Source organism: Pristiophorus japonicus, chromosome 1 (genome assembly GCF_044704955.1).
Source record: "Pristiophorus japonicus isolate sPriJap1 chromosome 1, sPriJap1.hap1, whole genome shotgun sequence".
In the NCBI taxonomy this organism is placed as follows: domain Eukaryota; kingdom Metazoa; phylum Chordata; class Chondrichthyes; family Pristiophoridae; genus Pristiophorus; species Pristiophorus japonicus.
In genome coordinates, this window is record NC_091977.1 from 334,115,268 (window position 1) to 334,142,082 (window position 26,815).

At 46.4% G+C, this 26,815-nt stretch overlaps 1 protein-coding gene across 1 annotated transcript in view; it reads right to left on the bottom strand.

Annotated features, from left to right (window-relative positions):
• Window positions 1-751: 751 nt before the first annotated feature.
• gpr141 (G protein-coupled receptor 141) overlaps window positions 752-26,815 on the bottom strand; it is an 89,896-nt gene continuing 63,832 nt past the window's right edge. Inside the window, exons 8-10 of the mRNA XM_070881498.1 lie at window positions 18,560-19,045; window positions 12,600-12,685; window positions 752-1,689 (exon numbers count right to left, since the gene is read on the bottom strand). Of these exons, the coding sequence (XP_070737599.1) occupies window positions 752-1,689; window positions 12,600-12,685; window positions 18,560-19,045 (1,510 nt within the window). The remainder of the gene's footprint in view (window positions 1,690-12,599; window positions 12,686-18,559; window positions 19,046-26,815) is intronic.

The following is a 26,815-nucleotide window of genomic DNA, read 5'->3' on the forward strand; positions in this document are numbered from 1 at the left end:
AAATAGATTCTGTGTGGGTTGTATGTAAAAATACTGGCTGTCAATTTGACTGTGGCTATTTTATTGAAAATGAGCTGCCTCTGGAAATGTCTTAAAATTCATTAAAATTCATAATTTCTTGACAGTATACATAAAGGGGCAAAAGAGATAACATATTGAATTCACAGTAGAAAAATGAACCATCTCTGAATTGTCACTATCATTAACCCTCATCGCTTGTGGCTTTGATCCAGTGAAGTGTCTGGGGCAGTGGTTTCCGTATTTGAACATCGCTGGCTGACATCATGGGACCACGATTAGCATTTTAAATGATCCCCGGAACCTCCTGCCTCATCTCGGGGCTGCTCCGGGGATCATTGCTGCAGTCACACTCATTAAGGGAGCGAGAGTAAGTGGTGATGGTGTCACTTTGAAAACACTACCCAAGTATATCAATAGCTTTGGCTGTAAGGCAGGAGAAATCTTGCAGGTGCTATATGGAGACCTTTGGCAGATATCCAGTTAATGGCAGTCCACCACAGCCAATCTCTTGCCATTCATCACATTGTGCCAACACCAAATGGATAATGTTAAAAAAATGGGGGAAACACAATGCATTGTCTCCCACACATTTAAAATAAAACCTGCACACAGCACAGCATACAAGCACAAACATTGCCATTATTTTTCAGTTAATAATATAATTTTCAATAATTTTACTGTACATGAAGATTGACACTGACTCAAAGTGAAATCAAAAGTAACTAATTTATTAATGTGCAGCCACTAGGAAGGTAAGCACATCGAAACAGCTCATTGCAGTCAGAGCTAAAAATATTTCATTAATGATATGTAAGATCAATGAACAATGGTGAGCCACAACTTGGTTTATGTAGAACAACCTGAAGCCAAGATATGGCAGGAAGCATGTGATCATAACCAATAAGAACAACAGTGTCTTTGTCTGAGCTCCAAACTGCTGCTGTTTTCGAAAGGTACTTGCATGCTTGGCTGCTAGTCTTATTATTATACACATCTGAATGGCAAGCAAAACACAGTTTGTCGTTGATACAACAATAACAGAAAAATAGTTCACAACCAGCACAAATCGGTTAGTAATTTCAGCCTGGAACTGAAAACACTGCATTTTGTTATATTTCTTTGAAGTGCCATAGAATCCCAGAAATAACGGTAAAACAGCGAGAAGCACCAAGCCCCAGATAGCCAGGCTGGCAACACTCGCGTGCCACGGCTGGTAAAACTGCATTGTCTTCTTTTCTCGAAAGAAACTGATCATCCTTATGACAACTATAGTCACATAGAACACGAAGCTCAGATACATGTGAGCATGAATCATCGCACTCACCAACTTACAAAATATTGCACCGAACTTCCACTCACCGAGAGCGTAATAGGAGATGCGGAACGGCACAGTTAGGAGAAATATTATGTGCACCGATATAAGATTGATCACAGCAGTGGATGTCACTGACTTTCTGTCAGTTTTTATTTTCCAAGTCATGATGAAGGCTCCAGCAGAACCTCCCACTAACACGATGGAGTAAATTACTATTAAAGTTGCATTGTAAGCAGTTCCAGGTGAATCGCAGGTAAGTGAGACATTGGAGGTGGAATTGTTGTTTGTGAATGTTCCTGGTGAGGATGCTGTATTATTCATTGCTGAGTTGTTCATTTTTTCTCCTTTAAATCCTTTAAGAAAAAAAACGTGTTGACAACTAAAAGCAAAAAGTTCTCTGCAAAAAATAACAGAAAATTATTCACACATCTTTGGAAGGCATATAGAATAACATGGTGCTGTATAGCATGGATAATATGGTGTATGTGTTATCCAACAGGTATGAGGTTCTTGCTGCCTGTGTGGATGAAGGAAAAGCCTGCAGGCCTGTAGGAGGAGCGGCGGTAATAAAACAGTGGGAGAGAAGGCCTCAGGCAGAGCAGAACTGACGGCAAGAGGAGGAGCAACGGTACATTCAAATTCCAAAAGAACAGCAAAAGCAAGAAGTGACATCACAGACTGCAGGTAGGTGATTGGTTGGTGAGTACTACAGTATTTTTAGTCTCAAAGCTAGCTAAGAAACTGTAAATTGCTATAACTTTAAATTGCTATAACTTTACTTTATTAAATTAGTAACTAAACTAGATAAACCAATTAAGTAATAAAACTCAAATAATTGATAAAAAAATAAATAATTAATCAAATAAATAAAGAAGATTAGATAGACATGGAAGGGCAGGTGTATGCCGAAACTGCAGCATGTGGAAGTTTGTGGAGAGCATCGTAATTCTGAGAAACCACAACTCTTTTGGGGAAAACCATAATAAATTAAATCAAGTGTTCCCCGGGGACACTCCAAACACTTTTCACGTGCCCTTTTTTGGGTTTTTTTTGGGGGGTTTTTTGGTGATTTTTGTGGGGGGTTTTTTTGGGCAGTAAAACCATAATTTACAAGTGCCCCCTATAAAAGGGGAAGGGGACACTAAAACCCGGCAATTAAAACAAATTAAACTTTAAAACATATAAAATCAAATTAAAATTTGGTTGCCGGGGGTAACAATGCACTCCAGTCCCTCCGGCGCCCACCTCTCGCGGAAGGCTGCGAGCGTACTGGTGGACACCGCGTGCTCCATCTCTAGGGACACCCTGGCCCGGATGTAAGCACGGAAGAGAGGCAGGCAGTCAGGCTGAACGACCCCCTCGACCGCCCGCTGCCTGGACAGGCTGATGGCACCCTTGGCCGTGCCCAGGAGCAGTCCTACGAGGAGGCCTTCGGACCTACCCGCTCCCCTCCGCACAGGGTGCCCAAAGATCAGGAGAGTGGGACTGAAGTGCAGCCAGAATTTCAGGAGCAGCCCCTTTAAATAGTTGAACAGGGGCTGCAACCTCGTGCATTCAATAAAAACATGGAACATGGACTCCTCCAGACCCCGAGAAACCACATCAGCAATAAGTGTCTGCAGCTGAAGGAACTTACGCTCAGAGTTGTTGAGCTGGAGTACAAGGTGCAGTTATTGTGGGGTATTAGGGAGGGGGACAGTTACCTGGATACTTTGTTCCAGGAGACAGTCACACCCTTTAGTACTTTAGAGTTCATCAATGATCAGGGATAGGAGGGTATGATTGCGAGTGAGGCAGGTATGGGGACCCAGGATGTAGTGATGGATGAGTCTCAGCCCTTGACCTTGTCCAACAGCTATGAAGTACTTGCTGCCTGTATGGGTGAGGAAAAGGACTGCAGGGAGGATGTGCAAACTGACCATGGCACCGTGGTGCAGGAGGCCATTCAAGTGGTGGAAGTAAAAACGAAAGTGGTAGTGGTAGGCGACAGCATAGTCACGGGGATAGATTCTGTTCTCTGCAGCATGACAGGGAGTTCCGGAGGTTGTGTTGCCTACCCAGTGCCAGGGTTAAGGATATCTCCTCAGAGCTGGAGAAGAACTTGGAGTGGGAGGGGGAGGATCCAGATGTCGTGGTCCATGTAAGAACCAATGACATAGGTAGAACCAGGCATAAGGTTCTGCTGAAGGTGTTTGAGGAGCTAGGATCCAAATTAAAAAGCAGAACCTCAAAGGTAAGAACATTTGATTGTTACCTGAGCCATGTGCAAATTGGCATAGGGACAAACAGATTAGAGGTTTAAATGCATGGCTGAAAGAATGGTGTGGGAGGAAGGAGTTTCTGTTCATGGGGCACTGGCAGCAGTACTGAGGAAAGAGGGAGCTGTTACATTGGGACGAGCTCCACTTAAACTGGGCTGGGACCAGTGTCCTGGCGAACTGAATAACTAGGGTATTAGATGGCTTTAAACTAATGAAAGAAGGGGGGGGGTGTGGGCGGATTCAGGAAGGAGTACATTTAAAAGCAGCAAGAGAAATGTCAAGGCTCTAGAGTAGCGTTTTGGATAAAAATAAGCAGAGTGGCTCAGGAAGGGACAGAGAAAGTAACAAAGGTAATAGAGCATCAGCGACTAAAGTGACATCAGGGAAGAATAGAAATAAGTCAAAGCTAAAGGCAACTATATCTGAATGCGCAAAGCATTCGCAACAAAATAGATGAATTAATAGTGCAGTTAGAAATTAATAGGTTTGATCTAATAGCCATTACGGAGATGTGATTGCAAAGCGCCCAAAATTGGGAACTAAATATTCCAGGATACATAACTTTTAGAAGAGATAGGCAAAATGGAAAAGGAGGAGGGGTAATCCTGATACTAAAGGATGGGCTAAAGACAGTAGAGAGAAAGGATCTTAGCTCCGAAAATCAAGAAGTAGAATCCGTTTGGGTGGAGCTCAGAAACAGCAAAGGGCAGAAAACATTGATGGAATTTGTTTATTGGCTCCCGAACAGTAGTTGTAATGTAGGGCAGAGTATAAATTTGGAAATTAGAAACGGATGTAATAAGGGTCATACAGTAATCATGGGGGACTTTAATCTACATACAGACCGGGCAAACCAAATTTGCAGTAATCATGTAGAGGATGAATTCATGCAGTGTATACAAGATAGTTTTCTAGATCAGTATGTTGAGGAATCATCTAGGAAACAGGATAAGAACATAAGAAATATGAGCAGGAGTAGGCCATTTGGCCCCTTGAGCCCGCTCCGCAATTCAATAAGATCATGGCTGATCTGATTTTGACCTCAACTCCACTTCCCTGCCTCTACCGCTTTCTGGGGTAGAGAATTCCAAAGATTCACAACCGTGAGAGAAGAAATTCCTCCTCATTTGCATTTGAAATGGGCGACTCCTTATTCTGAAACTATGCCCCCTAGTTCTAGATTCCCCCATGAGGGAAAACATCCTCTCTGTATCTACCCTGTCAAACCCCCTCAGAATCTTATACATTTCAATAAGATCACCTTTCATTCTTCTAAACTCCAATGAGTAAAGGCCCAACCTGCTCAACCTTTCTTCATGACAACCCCTTCATCCCAGGAATCAATCTGATGAACCTTCTCTGAACTGCCTCCAATGCAAGTATAACTTCCTTAAATAAGGAGACCAAAACTGTATGTAGTACTCCAGATGTGGTCTCACCAAGTCCCTGTACAGTTGTAGAAATATTTCCCTACTTTTATGCTCCATCCCCCTTGCAATAAAGGCTAATATTCCATTTGCCTTCCTAATTACTTGCTGTACCTGCATGCTAACTTTTTGTGTTTTATGTACAAGGACCCCCAGATCCCTCAGTACCTCAGCATTTTGTAATCTCTCCTCATTTAAATAATAATTTTTTTTTTTATTTTTCCTAGTGAAGTAGATAACCTCACATTTTCCAACATTATACTCCATCTGCCAAATTTTTGCCCACTCACTTAGCCTATCTATATCACATTGCAGATTATTTGCGTCCTCCTCACAACTTGCTTTCCCACCTATCTTTGTATCATCAGCAAATTGGGCTACATTACACTCGCTCCCTTCATCCAAGTCATTAATATAGATTGTAAATAGTGGAGGCCCCAGCACTGACCCCTGTGGTACCCCACTAGTTACAGTTTGCCAACCTGAAAATTACCCATTTATCCCAACTCTCTGTTTTCTGTTAGTTAGCCAATTCTCTATCCATGCTAATATATTACCCCCAACCCTGTGAGCTCTTATCTTGTGCAGTAACCTTTTATGTGGCACCTTATCGAATGCCTTCCGGAAATCCAAATACACGACATCTACTGATTTCCCTTTAACCACCCTGCTCGTTACATCCTCAAAGAAATCCAGCGAATTTGTCAAATATGATTTCCCTTTCATAAAACGATGCTGACTCTGCTTGACTGCGTTATGATTTTCTAAATGTCCTGCTATTACTTCCTTAATAATCGACTTCGGCATTTTCCAAATGACAAATGTTATGCTAACTGGTGTATAGTTTCCTGCTTACTGTCTGCCTCCTTTCTTAAATAGGGCCATTACATTTGCAGTTTTCCAATTGCTGGGACCTCTCCAGAATCCAGGGAATTTTGGTAGATTACAACCAATGTATCCACTATCTCTGCAGCCACTTCTTTTAAGACCCTAGGATGCAGGCCATCAGGTGCAGGGGACTTGTCCACCTTTAATCCCATTAGTTTGCCTCGTACTTTTTCTAGTGATAGTGATTGTTTTTAGTTACCCTGCACCGCCCCCCCCCCCACCGCCAATAGCCCTTGATTATCAATTATTGGGATGCTTCTACCGTGAAGACCGATACAAAATATTTGTTCAAAGTCGGTGCCATTTCCCTGTTCCCCGTTATTAATTCCCCAGGTCGGCAAACTACAAGACAGCACGAGAGTGGGAGGAGTGGCAAACTACAAGAGAGCTGGCCGGAACAACACCAACCGACCCGGGAGGGTAAGAAGTAATAAGAAAGCCAGGTATTACGTCATAGGAAAGCAGGGAAGTGATTGGTTGGTCAGTATTTATTTTTTTTTCTTGGGCATTGGTTTATATTAAGAGTCGGGATTAAAATCTAAACATTCAAAACTTCAAAATTGAATTAATTAAATAAAGTGGTAAATTTACCACTTTGGTGGTAAAAACAGAGAGACAGACTATTCTCTGAATGGTGACAGATTAGGAAAAGGGGAGGTGCAACGAGACCTGGGTGTCATGGTACATCAGTCATTGAAGGTTGGCATGCAGGTACAGCAGGCGGTTAAGAAAGCAAATGGCATGTTGGCCTTCATAGCGAGGGGATTTGAGTACAGGGGCAGGGAGGTGTTGCTACAGTTGTACAGGGCCTTGATGAGGCCACACCTGGAGTATTGTGTACAGTTTTGGTCTCCTAACCTGAGGAAGGACATTCTTGCTATTGAGGGAGTGCAGCGAAGGTTCACCAGATTCCTGGGATAGCGGGACTGACCTATCAAGAAAGACTGAATCAACTGGGCTTGTATTCACTGGAGTTTAGAAGAATGAGAGGGGACCTCATAGAAACGTTTAAAATTCTGATGGGTTTAGACAGGTTAGATGCAGGAAGAATGTTCCCAATGTTGAGGAAGTCCAGAACCAGGGGTCACAGTCTAAAGATAAGGGGTAAGCCATTTAGGACCGAGATGAGGAGAAACTTCTTCACCCAGAGAGTGGTGAACCTGTGGAATTCTCTACCACAGAAAGTTGTTGAGGCCAATTCACTAAATATATTCAAAAAGGAGTTGGATGAAGTCCTTTCTACTAGGGAGATCAAGGGGTATGGCGAGAAAACAGGAATGGGGTACTGAAGTTGCATGTTCAGCCATGAACCCATTGAATGGCGGTGCAGGCTCGAAGGGCCGAATGGCCTACTCCTGCACCTATTTTCTATGTTTCTATGTTTCTATGTTTCGAAAATACATTAGAGATGGCAGGGGAGGCGATGTGTTACTGCTGTTGCATGTGGGAGATGGCGGACATCATTGAGGTACACGACAACCACATCTGCAGTGAGTTTTGGCTGCTCGAGGAATGTCGGTTCCGTGCTGATGAGCTGGAGTCTGAGCTTCAAACACTGCGACACATTAGGGAGGGGGAGAGTTACCTGGACGCTTTGAATTATTTAACCTCTTAGGTTAAATAATTCAAATTTGGTCTGTGGTCAGGGACAGGTGGGTGTGACTACCAGCCCAAGGCATCCAAGAGTTGTACACTTTCTCTCTGCATTGACGTATCGCTGGCGACTGCTTTATGAAAAACTATACCCTTTGGGGCTGTCTGTCATCAAACAGCTTGCTGCTACTCAATGGTCAGCAAAGTAGACTTGGAAGAAGGGACTGAGTGTAATGTAACCACATTTGCTGATGATACAAAGCTGGGAGGAAAAGCAATGTGTGAGGAGGACATAAAAAAGCTGCAAAAGGACATAGACAGGCTAAGTGAGTGGGCAAAAATTTGGCAGATGGAGTATAATGTTGGAAAGTGTGAGGTCATGCACTTTGGCAGAAAAAATCAAGGAGCAAGTTATTATTTAAATGGAGAAAGATTGCAAAGTGCTGCAGTACAGCGGGACCTGGGGGTACTTGTGCATGAAACACAGAAGGATAGTATGCAGGTACAGCAAGTGATCAGGAAGGCCAATGGAATCTTGGCCTTTATTGCAAAGGGGGTGGAGTATAAAAGCAGGGAAGTCTTGTTACAGCTGTACAGGGTATTGGTGAAGCCACACCTGGAATACTGCATGCAGTTTTCATTTCCATATTTACGAAGGGATGTGCTTGCTTTGGAGGCAGTTCAGAGAAGGTTCACCAGGTTGACTCTGGGGATGAGGGGGTTGAGTTATGAGGAAAGGTTGAGTAGGTTGGGCCTCTACTCATCAGAATTCAGAAGAATGAGAGGTGATCTTATCGAAACGTATAAGATTATGAGGGGGCTTGACAAGGTGGATGCAGAGAAGCTGTTTCCACTGGTGGGGGAGACTAGAACTAGAGGGCATGATCTTAGAATTTAGAACTGAGATGAGGAGAAATTTCTTCTCTCAGAGGGTTGTGAATCTGTGGAATTTGCTGCCTCAGAGAGCTGTGAAAGCTGGGACATTGAATAAATTTAAGACAAGAGTAGACGGTTCCTTATACAATAAGGGGATAAGGGGTTATGGGGAGTGGGCAGGGAAGTGGAGCTGAGTCCATGATCAGATCAGCATGATCTTATTAAATAGCGGAGCAGGCTCGAGGGGCCATATGGCCTACTCCTGCTGCTATTTCTTATGTTCTTATGTTCTTATGTATGAAGCAGTGTCAGCCTTGCTCAAAGGTTACACTCCCATATACGAAGTGTTGGAATCCCTGGCAACTGGAATATAATGTTGGAAAGTTGAAAAATGAAGCTCAGTTGATCCTTGACAAACTGGGTGAACTGGATTCAGCAATTCTCATTGTTATTTGGAACACAGTCTTGAAGCACTTTCACCTGAGCAATCTCTTGCTTCAAGAGACCGGCTTAAATCTGAATGTCATGGTGTCCTTAATTGAGTCCCTTGTCGATTTTGTCAACACCCAGTGGACAGAGTTTGAGTACTTCGAAGACCTAGGGATTAAACTGTGTGGTCACAACGAGTACAATTCAGCTCAGATGCGTGCCCGGGTACACAACCACCATTATGACGATGGAGATGCTGAAAACACAGTGCTGTCACCCAAGGAGAAATTCAAAATTGAAGTGTTCCTTGTTATCATCGATCAACTAATTAATACCTTGAAGCATACAAAGAGATCAACTGTAAGTTTGGATTCCTGTCCAAGCTAGCCGCTCTCTCGACTCATGAGATCAAGCAAGTCACAGCAAATCATGCCCGCTCCTATCCCAAAGATCTGGAACCTATGATTGAAAGTAAATTCATTCAATTTTCTAGCTTGGTGGCATCCTCAACAGAGCTTCAAACCTCAATTTGTATCAAACAAACTAAGTCAGCAGAGCTGAGAATATACCAATTCCTCCACATACATGCCCTGACCCAAACCTTTTCTAACATTGAAATAGCTCTTCGAATATATCTGTCGATGATGGTATCAAATTGCTATGGTGAGCGGTCCTTCTTGAAACTAAAACGCATCAATGATGAGGTCATGAAAAAAAAGGGACAAGATCGACTTAATAGTCTTTTAATTATGAGCATCGAGAGCGAAGTACTGAGAGGACTTGACTTCTCGAAAATCATTGACAAGTTTTGTCATGTATGTAACCTTCATGTAACTGTAACCTTCATGTAACAACACTGCATACCTAAGAAATGCACACCTTGGCCACAGGGGGTGAACTTGTGGGAGACACTCCTCACCTGGTCATCTAGGTATATAAAGGGAGGTCCCACGCAGGGTCATCACTTCTTGGTCCTGTGAATAAAGGTTCGGGTCACAGAGTGACCTTGTCTGCAGAATGTGCCTTGTGTGAATTTATAGAAGTGTGTAAGGACATTACATTTGGCAACGAGAAACGGGAATCAATAACTCACGAGGATGGCCACCGGTAGCACAGAGGAACGGTATTGTGTGGGTGAGGACTGGGACGATTTAGTTGAGAAGCTCCAGCAGAGCTTTGTCATGAAGGACTGGCTGGGAGATGCAGTGGCTAACAAGCAAAGGGTGCATCTACTGACCAGCTGTGGACCTAAGACGTACACGCTGATGAAAGACCTGCTCGCACCCGAGAAGCCGGCGGACAAAACCTTTGAAGAGCTCAGCAAACTGATCGGTGAGCACCTCAAACCGGCGAGCAGTATACACATAGCCCGACACCGATTCTATACACACCGACATCGGGAAGGACAGAGCATACCGGACTTCGTTGCGGACCTTTGGCGCTTGGCCAGCCTCTGTAAGTTCACAGATGCCTGCAGGGGGGAGATGTCAAGGGATTTCTTTATTGAGGGCATTGGTCATGCCGGGATTTTTAGAAAGCTAATTGAGACCAAGGACTTGACCTTGGAAGCGGCGGTGTTGATGGCTCAGACCTTCATGGTGAGGGAGGAGGAAACCAAGATAATATATGCGCGCAACTCTGCTTCCAACATGGCGATGGATCAGGGAGTTAACATTGTAAACGCAACTCAGAACCCCGCAGGCAGGCAAGGGCAATTCGACACCACCCAGGCAGCAACAGACTCTAGAGTGGGTCCTCAACAGAGACAATAGCAGGTTGAACGGACATTTATGCCATCACAGTGGATAATGCGTCCCGGGATGGGGCCATTGACACCCACTAACAGAGTGCTCAAGAGTAATCAAAGAGACAATCAGAGAGGAATGCCTGGTAACAGCTCTTTTGTTCACAACAATCTCAGCTCATGCTGGAGGTGCGGGGGCAGACATGCTGCGAAAACCTGTAGGTTTCAACAATTTATCTGTAGAAATTGTAATTTCAGTGGACATTTAGCCAGAATGTGCAGGAAGCCCACAGCGAGGCTAATTTACGAGGCAGATGAACCAGAAGAGGGTTCTGCAAGGCAGGTTGAAGCTTGGGACAAAGCAATAGACGCTGAAGTTCAGCGGGTTCATGTGGCAAACATCCACAGCTCATAAACCAAAACGCCACCTATGATGATAAAAGTCGTATTAAACGGCATCCCGGTACGCATAGAGCTGGACACAGGGGCCAGCCAGTCCAACAATTCAAGAAACTATGGCCACTCAGAGCTAGCAGACCCAAACTAGAGCACATTGACACGCAATTAAGGACGTACACCAAAGAGATCATCCCAGTGCTAGGCAGTGCAATGTTGGTGGTCACACATAATGGATCAGAGAACCGACTGCCACTCTGGATTGTCCCGGGAAATGGTCCCGCGCTTTTGGGGAGGAGCTGGCTAGCCGAGATGAACTGGAAATAGGGGGATGTGCACGCCATTTCATCTGTGGAGCGAAGTTCATACTCACAGGTCCTACAGAAATTTGAGTCACTATTTCAACCTGGTGTCGGGACTTTCAAAGGTACCAAAGTAGTGATACGCATCACCCCGGACGCCAGACCAGTGCACCACAAAGCCAGAGCTGTGCCGTATGTGATGCGGGAGAAAATTGAGAGTGAGTTGGACAGGTTGCTGAGAGAGGGCATAATTTTACCCGTTGAATTCAGCGACTGGGCAAGCCCCATCGTCCCTGTCCTAAAAACGGATGGCTCGGTCAGGATCTGTGGCAACTACAAGGCCACTATCAACCGAGTGTCACTACAAGGTCAATACCCGCTTCCAAGAGCGGAGGATCTTTTTGTCATGCTGGCAGGTGGCAAGCAGTTCACCAAGTTGGACCTCACTTCAGCCTACATGACCCAGGAACTGGCCGAAGAATCCAAGCTACTGACCACCATCACCACGCACAAGGGGCTGTTTGTCTACAACAGGTGTCCGTTTGGCATTCGATCAGCGGCCGCTACCTTTCAAAGGAACATGGAAAGCCTGCTCAAATCCATCCCTGGGACAATCGTATTTCAGGACGACATCCTCATCACGGGTCGAGACACCGAGGAACAACTCCACAACCTGGAGGAGGTGCTACGCCAATTGGACCGGGTAGGCCTGCGACTAAAGAAGTCCAAGTGTGTGTTTTTGGCCCCAGAGGTCGAGTTTTTGGGCAGGAGGGTTGCCGCAGACGGGATCCGGCCTACCAAATCCAAAACGGAGGCGATTCGTCGTGCACCCAGGCCCGGCAACACATCAGAGTTGCATTCATTTCTGGGACTCTTGAACTGTTTCGGGAACTTTCTGCCGAACTTAAGCACATTGTTGGAGCTGCTACACGTGCTCCTGCGTAAGGGTTGCGATCTGTTTTGGGGGGACTGTCAGGAACGAGCTTTCAATCGGGTGCGGAACCTGCTTTGTTCTAATCAGCTGTTGACCCTGTACACCCCTGTGAGAAATTGGTTTTGACATGTGATGCATCATCCTATGGGGTTGGGTGCGTGTTCAGAGTAATGATAAGGGCCAACTCCAACCTGTGGCTTATGCCTCCAGGTCGCTCTCCCAAGCAAAACGGGGATTTGGGATGGTTGAAAAGGAATCACTCGCATGTGTCTACGGGTGAAAAAGATGCACCAGTACCTTTTTGGCAGAAGGTTCGAGTTAGAAACGGACCACAAGCCGTTAATATCCCTGTTGTCAGACAGCAAAGCTGTCAATGCTAATGCGTCAGCTCACATACAGCGATGGGCTCTCACGCTGGCTGCGTATGACTGCACCATACAGCACCGGCCAGTCACCAAAATTTGCGCTGACACGCTTAGCAGGCTTCCACTGGCCACCACTAAGGGGGCAGCGGAGCAAAGCGCTGAGATTGGTTTTAGAGGGACTGTCAGGAACGGGCTTTTAATCGGGCACGGAATCTGCTTTGTTCTAATAAGCTGTTAGAAACATAGAAACATAGAGAATAGGTGCAGGAGTAGGCCATTTGGCCCTTCGAGCCTGCACCGCCATTCAATGAGTTCATGGCTGAACATGCAACTTCAGTATCCCATTCCTGTTTTCTCGCAATACCCCTTGATCCCCCTAGTAGTAAGGACTACATCTAACTCCTTTTTGAATACATTTAGTGAATTGGCCTCAACAACTTTCTGTGGTAGAGAATTCCACAGGTTCACCACTCTCTGGGTGAAGAGATTTCTCCTCATCTCGGTCCTAAATGGCTTACCACTTATCCTTAGACTGTGACCCCTGGTTCTGGACTTCCCCAACATTGGGAACATTCTTCCTGCATCTAACCTGTCTAAACCCGTCAGAATTTTAAACGTTTCTATGAGATCCCCTCTCATTCTTCTGAACTCCAGTTCAAGCCCAGTTGATCCAGTCTTTCTTGATTTGTCAGTCCCGCCATTCCGGGAATCAGTCTGGTGAACCTTCGCTGCACTCCCTCAATAGCAAGAATGTCCTTCCTCAAGTTAGGAGACCAAAACTGTACACAATGCTCCAGGTGTGGCCTCACCAAGGCCCTGTGCAACTGTAGTAACACCTCCCTGCCCCTGTACTCAAATCCCCTCGCTATGAAGGCCAACATGCCATTTGCTTTCTTAACCGCCTGCTGTACCTACATGCCAACCTTCAATGACTGATGTACCATGACACCCAGGTCTTGTTGCACCTCCCCTTTTCCTAATCTGTCACCATTCAGATAATAGTCTGTCTCTCTGTTTTTACCACCAAAGTGGATAACCTCACATTTATCCACATTATACTTCATCTGCCATGCATTTGCCCACTTATTTAACCTATCCAAGTCACTCTGCAGCCTCATAGCATCCTCCTCGCAGCTCACACTGCCACCCAACTTAGTGTCATCCACAAATTTGGAGATATTACATTTAATCCCCTCGTCTAAATCATTAATGTACAATGTAAACAGCTGGGGCCCCAGCACAGAACCTTGCGGTACCCCACTAGTCACTGCCTGCCATTCTGAAAAGTACCCATTTACTCCTACTCTTTGCTTCCTGTCTGACAACCAGTTCTCAATCCACGTCAGCACACTACCCCCAATTCCATATGCTTTAACTTTGCACATTAATCTCTTGTGTGGGACCTTGTCGAAAGCCTTTTGAAAGTCCAAATATACCACATCAACTGGTTCTCACTTGTCCACTCTACTGGAAGCATCCTCAAAAAATTCCAGAAGATTTGTCAAGCATGATTTCCCTTTCACAAATCCATGCTGACTTGGACCTATCATGTCACCATTTTCCAAATGCGCTGCTATGACATCCTTAATAATTGATTCCATCATTTTACCCACTACCAATGTCAGGCTGACCGGTCTATAATTCCCTGTTTTCTCTCTCCTTCCTTTTTTAAAAAGTGGGGTTACATTGGCTACCCTCCACTCCATAGGAACTCCAGAGTCTATGGAAAATGACTGTCAATGCATCTGCTATTTCTAAGGCTACCTCCTTAATACTCTGGGATGCAGTCCATCAGTCCCTGGGGATTTATCGGCCTTCAATCCCATCAATTTCCCCAACACAATTTCCTGACTAATAAGGATTTCCCTCAGTTCCTCTTTCTTACGAGACCCTCTGACCCCTTTTATATCCGGAAGGTTGTTTGTGTCCTCCTTAGTGAATACCAAACCAAAGTACTTGTTCAATTGGTCTGCCATTTCTTTGTTCCCTGCTATTACTTCTCCTGATTCTGACTGCAGGGGACCTACGTTTGTCTTTACTAACCTTGTTCTCTTTACATATCTATAGAAGCTTTTGCAGTCCGTCTTAATGTTCCCTGCAAGCTTCCCTGATAGGTACTCTATTTTCCCTGCCCCAATCAAACCCTTTGTCCTCCTCTGCTGAGTTCTAAATTTCTTCCAGTCCCCGGGTTCGCTGCTATTTCTGGCCAATTTGTATGCCACTTCCTTGGCTTTAATACTATCCCTGATTTCCCTTGATAGCCACGGTTGAGCCACCTTCCCTTTTTTATTTTTACGCCAGACAGGGATGTACAATTGTTGTAGTTCATCCATGCGGTCTCCAAATGTCTGCCATTGCCCATCCACTGTCAACCCCTTAAGTATCATTCGGCAATCTATCCTAGCCAATTCACGCCTCATACCTTCAAAGTTACCCTTCTTTAAGTTCTGGACCATGGTCTCTGAATTAACTGTGTCACTCTCCATCCTAATGTAGAATTCCACCATATTATGGTCATTCTTCCCCAAGGTGCCTCGCACAATGAGATTGCTAATTAATCCTCCCTCATTACACAACACCCAGTCTAAGATGGCCTCCCTCCTCATTGGTTCCTCGACATATTGGTCTAGAAAACCATCCCTTATGCACTCCAGGAAATCCTCCTCCACCGTATTGCTTCAAGTTTGGTTAGCCCAATCTATATGCATATTAAAGTCACCCATGATAACTGCTGCACCTTTATTGCATGCACCCCTAATTTCCTGTTTGATGCCCTCCCCAATATCACTACTACTGTTTGGAGGTCTGTACACAACTGTTGACCCTGTCCAACCCCTGCAAGAAATTGGTTTTGACATGTGATGCATCATCCTATAGAGTTGGGTGCGTGTTCAGACTTATGCCTCCAGGTCGCTCTCCCAAGCAGAACTGGGATATGGGATGGTTGAAAAGGAAGCACTCGCATGTGTCTACAGGGTGAAAAAGATGCACCAGTACCTTTTTGGCAGAAGGTTCGAGTTAGAAACGGACCACAAGCTGTTAACATCCCTGTTGTCAGACAGCAAAGCTCTCAATGCCAATGCGTCAGCTCGCATACAGCGATGGGCTCTTACGCTGGCTGCGTATGACTACACCTTACGTCACCGGCCAGGCACCGTAAATTGCCTTGATGCGCTCAGCAGGCCACCACCGAGGGGGCAGCGGAGCAAAGCACTGAGATGGTCATGGCTGTTGATGCCTTTGACAGCGCAGGCTCCCCCATCACAGCCCACCAGATTAAAATCTAGACCAATAGAGATCCCCTCCTATCCTTGATTAAGAAATGTGTCCTGACTGGGCGCCCGCACACGGAGCATGCCCCGAGGAGGTCAGACCATTTCACAGACGGATGGATGAGCTCTCCATCAAAGCCGACTGCCTACTATGGGGCAGCCGGGTAGTCATGCCCCAGAAGGGAAGGGAAGCATTCATTAGGGAACTCAACAGCGAGCACCCAGGCATCGTGCTGATGAAGGCCATTGCCCGGTCACATGGTGGCCGGGAATTGACTCAGACCTGGAACACTGTGTTCGCAGGTGCACGACGTATGCCCAGCTGGGTAATGCCCCCAGGGTGGCCCCACTCAGCCCGTGGCCCTATCCCACCAGGCCATGGTCACGTATTCACGTAGACTACGTGGGCCCATTCATGGGAAAAATGTTGCTCGTTGTCGTTGATGCGTACTCGAAATGGATCGAGTGCATCATTTTGAATTCGTGCATGACATCCACCACTGTGGCGAGTCTGCGTGCGGGATTTGCGACCCACGGCTTGCCGGACATCCTGGTTAGCGACAACGGCCCGTGTTTCACTAGCTATGAATTCCGAGAGTTCATGTCGGGTAATGGCATCAAACATGTCAGGACAGCACCATTCAACCCGGCTTCCAATGGCCAGGTGGAACGTGCGGTCCAAATCATAAAACAGGGCATGCTCCGGATTCAAGGACCCTCCCTTCAATGCTGCCTATCGCGCCTCCTGCTGGCCTATAGGTCCCGACCGCTTTCGCTCACGGGAGTCCCGCCCGCGGAACTACTCATGAAACAAACACTTAAGATTCGGCTGTCCATCATTCATCCAGTCCTATCAGACATTGTTGAGGGCAAGCACCAGTCCCAAAATGAGTGCCATGACCGTAACTCAAAGGGGAGATGTATAGAAATCGCTGACCCTGTATGTGTTCTTAATCACGCTTTGGGGCCCAAATGGCTTGAGGGTACTGTAATTGGCAAAGAGGGGAATAGGGTCATAGTGGTCAGACTTAACAATGGGCCGATATGCCGCAAGCATCTGGACCAAGTAAAAAAAAGGTTCAGCATGGACACTGAGGAACCTGAGGAAGATCATGAGATGTTGCCCACACCACCGCCTGTGAACGAGCAACAAGAACTTTCAGCAGCATGCACAGTCCCTGCGGCCAGCCCGGACAAGCCGGAATCACCACAGGTGACAGAGACGCATGCCAAGCTCAACAACCAGAGCCTCAACTGCGGCGCTCCATGAGAGAGCGTCGACCGCCTGAAAGACTTAATCTTTGACCCCATAAGATGTTTGGGGGGGAGGTGATGTCATATATGTAACCTTCATGTAACTGTAACCTTAATGTAACAACACTGCAATACTGTACATACGTAAGAAATGCACACCTTGGCCACAGGGGATGAATTTGTGGGAGACACTCCTCACCTGGTCATCCAGGTATATAAAGGGAGGTCCCACGCAGGGTCAGCACTTCTTGGTCCTGTGAATAAAGGTTCGGGTCACAGAGTGACCTTGTCTGCAGAATGTGCCTCGTGTGAATTTATAGTAGACACTACAAGTTTAGCCGACAAATATCTAGGAAAAGACCAATATAATGTTATACTTGCAGTTGCCTCTGTGGAGAAAATGGAATGCAAATGACAAATGATGGTCTTCCAAAAAATTTCGCTGTCTTGTTCTAAATTGTTGTCATTGTCAATTTAGTTTCAAAATGTAAGGATTTTTTTTATTAAAGCATTGTTGTTTACTGCTTATACAAGGTATCAGCTTGATTGTATGGAAACATAATAAAATATTAAATGAGTGTTGTCATAGTATCAATGAGAACATAATCTGAGATGTAGACCTGACCTGACCTTGACATGATGCATACTCAGTATGTGCCCTGTGACTTAGCTCACCAATGTCATTTACTGCAGGATGTGAATAGGAGTTGGGAGCCAATGGCCGGGGTACTACCCGGGGCCCGAAGCATCCTTAATCCGTCCCTGGAGTGCGACCACAACTGCAAAATCATGGCAGTTGATGCCCGGTAACCTGGCAGACCGGTGTGCCAGGCATCTTTGCTGCTCCAAACAAAGATTGAGGCTGGTTCCTTAGAGACAAGGGCTAGCCACTCTGCACTTGACTGTTGACTCCCCTTCACCACCTCAGGACTGCTGTGCAGCAATCGTACAATGACTGTCATTCAGCCACCAGGTGCACCATTGAGCAACCATCAAAATCCTTAAACTGAGGTTCCGATGCCTGGATCACTCAGGAGGAGTGCTGCAGTACTCGCCTGAACGGGTGTCTCTATTTGTCGTTGTCTGCTACATGCTTCACAACCTGGTAATCATGAGGGCACGACCATTGGAGGATGAGGCAGCAGTACCACCTGAGGAGCAGGACCAGAAGGAGGAGGCGCAGGATCATGATGCACAGGAGGAGGAGGAGGGGCAGGATGCGGGTCGCCCTTGCAGGAGGCAGCGTCACCATCCAGACACTGCAAGGGAAGTTCTAAACTGTCTCATTTCTGCTTTTTTCCGCTGAGTTCATCCGCACTTTAGCCTTCATCTGTGCATTGCCATGGGAAAACCTATGAGCCCTTTCACACATCATTTGCCACAGTGAAATGAGAGACCTGCACAGATATTGATGGACCCAGTCACGATGACAGCAGTCAGAACTCGCATGGCATCCAGCTGAGACGGCATGAGAGCAGATACAGTCTCGATGCCACCAGACACGACAGCAGTAAGGTGCTTTGTGGTCTTTGCTGAGAGTGCATGAGAGCATTCTGAGCTTCCAGGCCAGCGGCCATCCTCTCCAATAAAGCACTGAGACGTTGGTTCCCTTCCGCCTGTGCTGCAATGGCAGCTGTCACATTGCCCATGACATGCCTCATCACATCTGGAACCGCATGGTCACTCTGGGAGTCCACCATCGTCTGCACACTGGCAATGATGGGCTTCGTGGTGTGCGCAGACCTGTCCGCAATGCGGAAGGCAGACTCCGCCATGTGCCTGACCACTTGCGACAGGCTCTCGGGCAACCTTGCCATTGCCCCCAACATTTGGGAATGCATGGCCTGCACCCTTGTTTCAAAAGCCACCACATTGAGGGGCTCGTCTGGGTCCTCTTCAGCAGAACTTGCGTTTGATCTTGCCCCCCCGGAGAGCTGATACCTGAAGTTCCCTTTGTCCTTCACCATGCTGCAGCCTGTGAGTCCCCAGTGCATCATCCAGTGCAGACCCCTCTCCTAAATCTAACTGCAACGAATGCATACTCCAGTATCTGAACTGGCGCGTGCAAGTGTAGGAAGCAGTGACGCGGTGCTCACAGCAGTGTACCCCTCTTCATCGGACATGCCACCAATCTCTGCACTCGGCTCAAGTGTGTCGGTCTGACTCGGGCTCGCACTCGGCTCAAGGGTGTTGGTCTTACCCAAAGCAATGACGGCAATGGAAGCAGTGCCGCAGAAAAATCAACGCCGGGGCACTCAAAGTCACTGCCTCACTGCTAACCTGGCGACCCTTGATGACCCCAGAGACGCTTGGTCTGCCCTCCAGGCCTCCATAATCAGTGCCTGCAAAGAGATGCTCGGTCACTCAACCAGGAAACACCAGGACTGGTTTGATAAGAATGATCAGGAGATCCAAGAGCTAATAAATCGCAAGCGCAGGGCATTTCTGAACCTAAAACAATAACCACACTCGGGAGCAGCAAAGCAGCTTTACAGACGGCTTAAGGCCGAGGTCCAACAAAAATCCCACAACATAAAGAACAGATGGTGGATGGAGAAAGCACAGGAGATTCAGCAACTGGCCAATAGCCATGATGTGTGAGGATTCTTCACTGCAGTCAAGTCCATCTATGGCCCAAGCAGCCAAGGCACCATCCCACTGCTGGCCAAGAATGGGGAGACACTCATCAAGGACACCGAAGCAGTCAGGACCCGTTAGAAGGAGCACTTCGAAGATCTCCTTCATCAAGACTCTGCCTATGACAAGAGTGCCGTCGACTCCATCCTGCAGCATGCTACCTGCCGCCATCTCAGCAAAACCCCAGCCCTGCACGAGGTAGAAAAGGCCATCCGTCAGCTCAAGAACAACAAGGCAACAGGAGCGGATGGAATCCCCGCTGAGGAACTAGAGTATGGCGGAGAGGCACTATTGGCATGAATGCATGACCTCATCTCTCTCATCTGGAAGGAGGAGAGCATGTTGGGCAATCTGAGAGATGCAGTAATCGTGACCACCTTTAAAAAAGGGGACAAGTCCGACTGCGGCAACTACACAGGAATCTCCCTGTTGTCAGCCACTGGGAAAGTCATTGCTAGAATCCTCCTCAACCATCTTCTCCCTGTGGCTAAGGAGCTCCTCCCGGAGTCACAATGCAGATTCCGTCCATTACGGGGTACAACGGACATGAGCTTTATGGCGCGCCAACTGCAAGAGAAATGCAGGGAACAGCACCAACCCCTGTACATGGCCTTCTTTGACCTTATAAAGGCCTTTGACACTTTCTGCGGCTGCAAACGAGACTCCAGGATGGTATGTTGCCTCCCTGGTGCTAGGATCAAGGATGTCTCGGAGCGGCTGCAGCGTATTCTGGAGGGGGAGGGTGAACAGCCAGCTGTCATGGTGCATATAGGTACCAACGATATAGGTAAAAAACGGGATGAGGCCTACAAGCTGAATTTAGGGTACTAGGAGTTAAATTAAAACGTAGGACCTCAAAGGTAGTAATCTCAGGATTGCTCCCAGCGCCACGTGCTAGTCAGAGTAGGAATCGCAGGATAGCTCAGATGAATACATGGCTTGAGGAATGGTGCAAGGGGGAGGGATTCAAATTCCTGGGACATTGGAGCTGGTTCTGGGGGAGGTGGGGCCAGTACAAACGGGACAGTCTGCACCTGGGCAGGACCGGAACTGATGTCGCAGGCAGAGTGTTTGCTAGTGCTGTTGGGGAGGGTTTAAACGAAAATGGCAGGGGGATGGGAATCAATGCAGGGAGGCAGAGGGAAGTAAAAAGGGGGCAGAAGCAAAAGGTAGGTAGGAGAAAAACAAAAGTAGGGAGCAGAGAAATCAAGGGCAAAAATCAAAAAGGGTCACATTACAACATAATTCGAAAAGGACAAAGAGTGTTAAAAAAACAAGCCTGAAGGCTCTGAGCCTCAATGTGAGGAGCATTCGTAATAAGATGGATGAATTAACTGCGCAGATAGCTGTTAACGGATATGATGTAATTGGGATTACGGAGACATGGCTCCAGGGTGACCAAGGCTGGGAACTCAACATCCAGGGGTATTCAATATTCAGGAAGGACAGACAGGAAGGAAAAGGACGTGGGGTAACATTACTGGTTAAAGAGGAGATTAATGCAATAGTAAGGAAGGACATTAGCGTGGATGATATAGAATCTATATGGGTAGAGTTGCGAAACACCAAAGTGCAGAAAACATTAGTGGGAGTTGTGCACAGACCACCAAACAGTAGTGGGGGGGTTGGGGACAGCATCAAACAGGAAATTAGGGATGCGTGCAATAAGGGTACAGCAGTTATCATGGGTGACTTTAATCTACATATTGATTGGGCTAACCAAACTGGTAGCAATACTGTGGAGGAGGAGTTCCTGGAGTGTATAAGGGATGGTTTTCTCGACCAATATGTCAAGGAACCAACTAGAGAGCAGGCCATCAGAGACTGGGTCTTGTGTAACGAGAGAGGATTAATTAGCAATCTGGTCGTGCGACGCTCCTTGGGGAAGAGTGACCATAATATGGTAGATTTCTTCATTAAGATGGAGAGTGACACAGTTAATTCAGAGACTAGGGTCCTGAACTTAAAGAAAGGAAACTTCTACGGTATGAGACGTGAATTGTCTAGGATAGACTGGTGAATGATACTTAAAGGGTTGACAGTGGATAGGCAATTGCAGACATTTAAATATCACATGGATGAACTACAACAATTGTACATCCCTGTGTGGCGTAAGAATAAAAAAGGGAAGGAGGTTCAACCGTGGTTAACAAGGGAAATTAGGGAAAGTGTTAAATCCAAGGAAGAGGCATATAAATTGGCCAGAAAAAGCAGCAAACCTGAGCACTGGGAGAAATTTAGAATTCAGCAGAGGAGGACTAAGGGTTTAATTAGGAAGGGGAAAATAGAGTATGAGAGTAAGTTTGCAGGGAACATAAAAACTGATTGCAAAAGCTTCTATAGATATGTGAAGAAAAAAAGATTAGTGAAGACAAACGTAGGTCCCTTGCATTCAGAATGAAGTGAATGCATAATGGGGAACAAGGAAATGGGAGACCAATTGAACAAATACGTTGGTTCTGTCTTCAGTCATCATTATCATGGCAGTCCCTTGGAATCAAGGCGGACTTGCTTCCACTCCCAAAGTGAGTTCTTTGATGGCTGAACAGTCCGATACGAGAGCCACAAACACTGTTACAGGTGGGACAGACATTTGTCCAGGGAAGGGGTCGGTGGGGCTGGTTTGCCGCGCGCTCCTTCCGCTGCCTGCGCTTGGCTTCTTCATGCTCTTTGCATTGAGATTCGAACAGCTCATAGAAACATAGAAACATAGAAACAGAGAAAATAGGTGCAGGAGTAAGCCATACTTTCTCTCCATACCCCTTGATCCCCTTAGCCGTAAGGGCCATATCTAACTTCCTCTTGAATATATCCAATGAACTGGCATCAACAACTCTCTGCGGCTGGGAATTCCATAGGTTAACAACTCTCTGAGTGAAGAAGTTTCTCCTCATCTCAGTCCTAAATGGCCTACCCCTTATCCTAAGATTATGTCCCCTGGTTCTGGACTTCCCCAACATCGGGAACATTCTTCCCGCATCTAACATGTCCAGTCCCGTCAGAATCTTACACGTTTCCATGAGATACCCTCTCATCCTTCTAAACTCCAGTGAATAAAGGCCCAGTTGATCCAGTCTCTCCTCATATGACAGCCCAGCCATCCCTGGAATCAGTCTGGTGAACCTTTGCTGCACTCCCTCAATAGCAAGAACATCCTTCCTCAGATTAGGAGACCAAAACTGAACATAATATTCCAGGCGAGGCCTCACTAAGGCCGTGTACAACTGCAGTAATACCGCCCTGTTCTTGTACTCAAATCCCCTAGCTATCAAGGCCAACATACCATTTGCCTTCTTCACCGCTTGCTGTACCTGCATGCCCACTTTCAGTGACTGATGAACCATGACACCCAGGTCTCATTGCACCTCCCCTTTTCCTAATCTGCTGCCATCCAGATAATATTCTGCCTTCCTGTCTTTGCCCCCAAAATGGATAACCTCACATTTATCCACATTATACTGCATCTGCCATGCATTTGCCCGCTCACCTAACCTATCCAAGTCACATTGCAGCCTCTTAGCGTCCTCCTCACAGCTCACACCGCCACCTAATTTAGTGTCATCCGCAAACTTGGAGATATTACATTCAATTCCTTCATCTAAATCGTTAATGTACATTGTAAAGAGCTGAGGTCCCAGCACTGAGCCCTGCGGCACTTCATTAGTCACTGCCTGCCATTCTGAAAAGGACCCGTTTATCCCGACTCTCTGCTTCCTGTCTTCTAACCAGTTCACTATCTGCATCAGTACATTACCCCCAATACCATGTGCTTTGATTTTTCACACCAATCTCTTGTGCAGGACCTTGTCAAAAGCCTTTTGAAAGTCCAAATACACCACATCCACTGGTTCTCGCTTGTCCACTCTGCTCGTTACATCCTCAAAAAATTCCAGAAGATTCGTCAAGCACGATTTCCCTTTCATAAATCCATGCTGACTTGGTCCAATCCTGTCACTGCTTTCCAAATACGCTGCTTTTTCATCCTTAATAATTGATTCCAACATTTTCCCCACTACTGATGTCAGGCTGACTGGTCTATAATTACCCGTTTTATCTCTCCCTCCTTTTTTAAAAAGTGGTGTAACATTAGCTACCTTCCAGTCCATCGGAACTGATCCAGAGTCAATAGACTGTTGGAAAATGATCACCAATGCATCCACTATTTCTAGGGCCACTTCCTTAAGTACTCTGGGATGCAGACTATCAGGCCCCGGGGATTAATCGGCCTTCAATCCCATCAATTTCCCGAACACAATTTCCCACCTGATAAGGATATCCTTCAGTTCCTTCTTCTCACTAGACCTACTGTCTCCTAGTACATTCGGAAGGTTATTTGTGTCTTCCTTCGTGAAGACAGAACCAAAGTATTTGTTCAATTGGTCTGCCATTTCTTTGTTCCCCATTATAAATTCACCTGAATCCGACTGCAAGGGACATACGTTTGTCTTCACTAATCTTTTTCTCTTCACATATTTATAGAAGCTTTTGCAGTCAGTTTTTATGTTCACTGCAAGCTTCCTTTCGTACTCTATTTTCCCCCTCTTAATTAAACCCTTAGTCTTCCTTTGTTGAATTCTAAATTTCTCCCAGTCCTCAGGTTTGTTGCTTTTTCTGGCCAAATTATATGCCTCTTCCTTGGCTTTAACACGATCCTTAATTTCCCTTGTTAGCCATGGTTGAGCCACCTTCCCCGTTTTACTTTTACTCCAGGTAGGGATGTACAATTGCTGAAGTTCATCCATGTGATCTTTAAATGTTTGCCATTGCTTATCCACCGTCAACCCTTTAAATATCCTTTGCCAGTCTATTCTAGCCAATTCACGCCTCATACCGTCGAAGTTACCTTTCCTTAAGTTCAGAACCCTAGTTTCCGAATTAACTGTCAGTCTCCATCTTAATAAAGAATTCTACCATATTATGATCACTCTTCCCCAAGGGGCCTCGCACAACAAGATTGCTAATTAGTCCCTTCTCATTACACATCACCCAATCTAGGAAGGACAGCTCTCTAGTTGGTTCCTCGACATATTGGTCAAGAAAACCATCCCTAATACACTGCAGGAAATCCTCCTCCACCGCATTGCTACCAGTTTGGTTAGCCCAATCAATATTTAGATTAAAGTTGCCCATGATGACTGCATTACCTTTATTGCACACATCCCTTATTTCTTGTTTGATGCTGTCCCCAACCTCACTACTACTGTTTGGTGGTCTGTACACAACTCCCACTAGCGTTTTCTGCCCTTTGGAATTACGCAGCTCCACCCATACCGATTCCACATCATCCAGACTAATGCCCTTCCTTACGATTGCATTAATTTCCTCTTTAACCAGCAACGCCATCCCACCTCCTTTTCCTTTCTGTCTATCCTTCCCAAATGCTGAATACCCTTGGATGTTGAGTTCCCAGCCTTGGTCACCCTGGAGCCATGTCTCCATGATGCCAATTATATCATACCCGTTAACTGCTATGTGCGCAGTTAATTCGTCCACCTTATTCCAAATACTCCTCGCATTGAGGCACAGAGCCTTCAGGCTTGTCTTTTTAACACATTTTGCCCCTTTAGAATTTTGCTGTCATGTGGCCCTTTTTGTTTTTTGGCTTAGGATTCTCTGCCCTCCACTTTTACTATTCTTCTTTCTATCTTTTGCTTTTGACTCCATTTTATTTCCCTCTGTCTCCCTGCATAGGTTCCCATCACCCTGCCACATTAGTTTAACTCCTCCCCAACAGCACTTGTAAACATTTCCCCTCGGACATTGGTTCCGGTCCTGCCCAGATGCAGACCGTCCGGTTTGTACTGGTCCCACCTCCCCCAGAACTGGTTCCAATGTCCCAGGAATTTGAATCCCTCCCTTCTACACCCACTGCTCAAAAAACGTATTCATCTGAGCTATCCTGCGATTCCTACTCTGACTAGCACGTGGCACTGGTAGCAATCCTGAGATTACTACTTTTGAGGTCCTACTTTTTAATTTAGCTCCTAGCTTCCTAAATTCGTCTCGTAGGACCTCATCCTGTTTTTTACCTATATCGTTGGTACCAATATGCACCACGACAACCGGCTGTTCACCCTCCCTTTTCAGAATGTCCTGCACCCGCTCCGAAACATCCTTGACCTTTGCACCAGGGAGGCAACATACCATCCTGGAGTCTCGGTTGTGGCCGCAGAAACGCCTGTCTATTCCCCTTAAAATTGAATCCCCTATCACTATCGCTCTCCCATTCTTTTTCCTGCCCTCCTGTGCAGCAGATCCAGCCACGGTGCCATGAACTTGGCTGCTGCTGCTTCCCCCTGATGAGTCATCCCCCTCAACAGTACCCAAAGTGGTGTATCTGTTTTGCAGGGGGATGACCGCAGGGGATTCCTGCACTACCTTCCTTGCACTGCTCTTCCTGTTGGTCTTCCATTCCCTATCTGGCTGTGTACCCTTCTCCTGCGGTAAGACCAACTCACTAAACGTGCTATTCACATCATTCTCAGCATCATGCATGCTCCAGAGTGAATCCACCCGCAGCTCCAGTTTCGCAACATGGTTCGTCAGGAGCTGCAGGCGGATACACTTCCCACACATCTGGTCGTCAGGGACACCGGAGGCGTCACTGACTTCCCACATAGTACAGGAGGAGCATAACACGTGTCCGAGCTCTCCTGCCATGACTTAACTCTTAGATACACTTAAATTGGCAACAACAGTGCTAAAAGTTACTTACTGATAGAGAAAAGAAAAAAGAAAAGCTACTTACCAATCACCAGCCAATCACTTACCCCCTTGGCTGTGACGTCACCTTTCGATTTCTTTCTACTTCTTTTTAGCCTTCTTCCTGTAGCTGCACAAGCATGCCTCTCCATGCACCTCCGCAACGCTGCTCCCCGGATTCCCTGCTGTGCCTTTTATAGGCCTCTCACCGAAGTCCCGACTGCCTCTGCACGCACCTCCCAGATGTACTTTCTCCACCTCGGGTGGTCTTCGGCCAGGGTCTCCCAGGTGTCAGTGGTGATGTCGCACTTTACCAGGGAGGCTTTGAGAGTGTCCTTATAACGTTTCCACTGTCCTCCTTTGGCTCGTTTACCACGAAGGAGCTCCACATAAAGCATT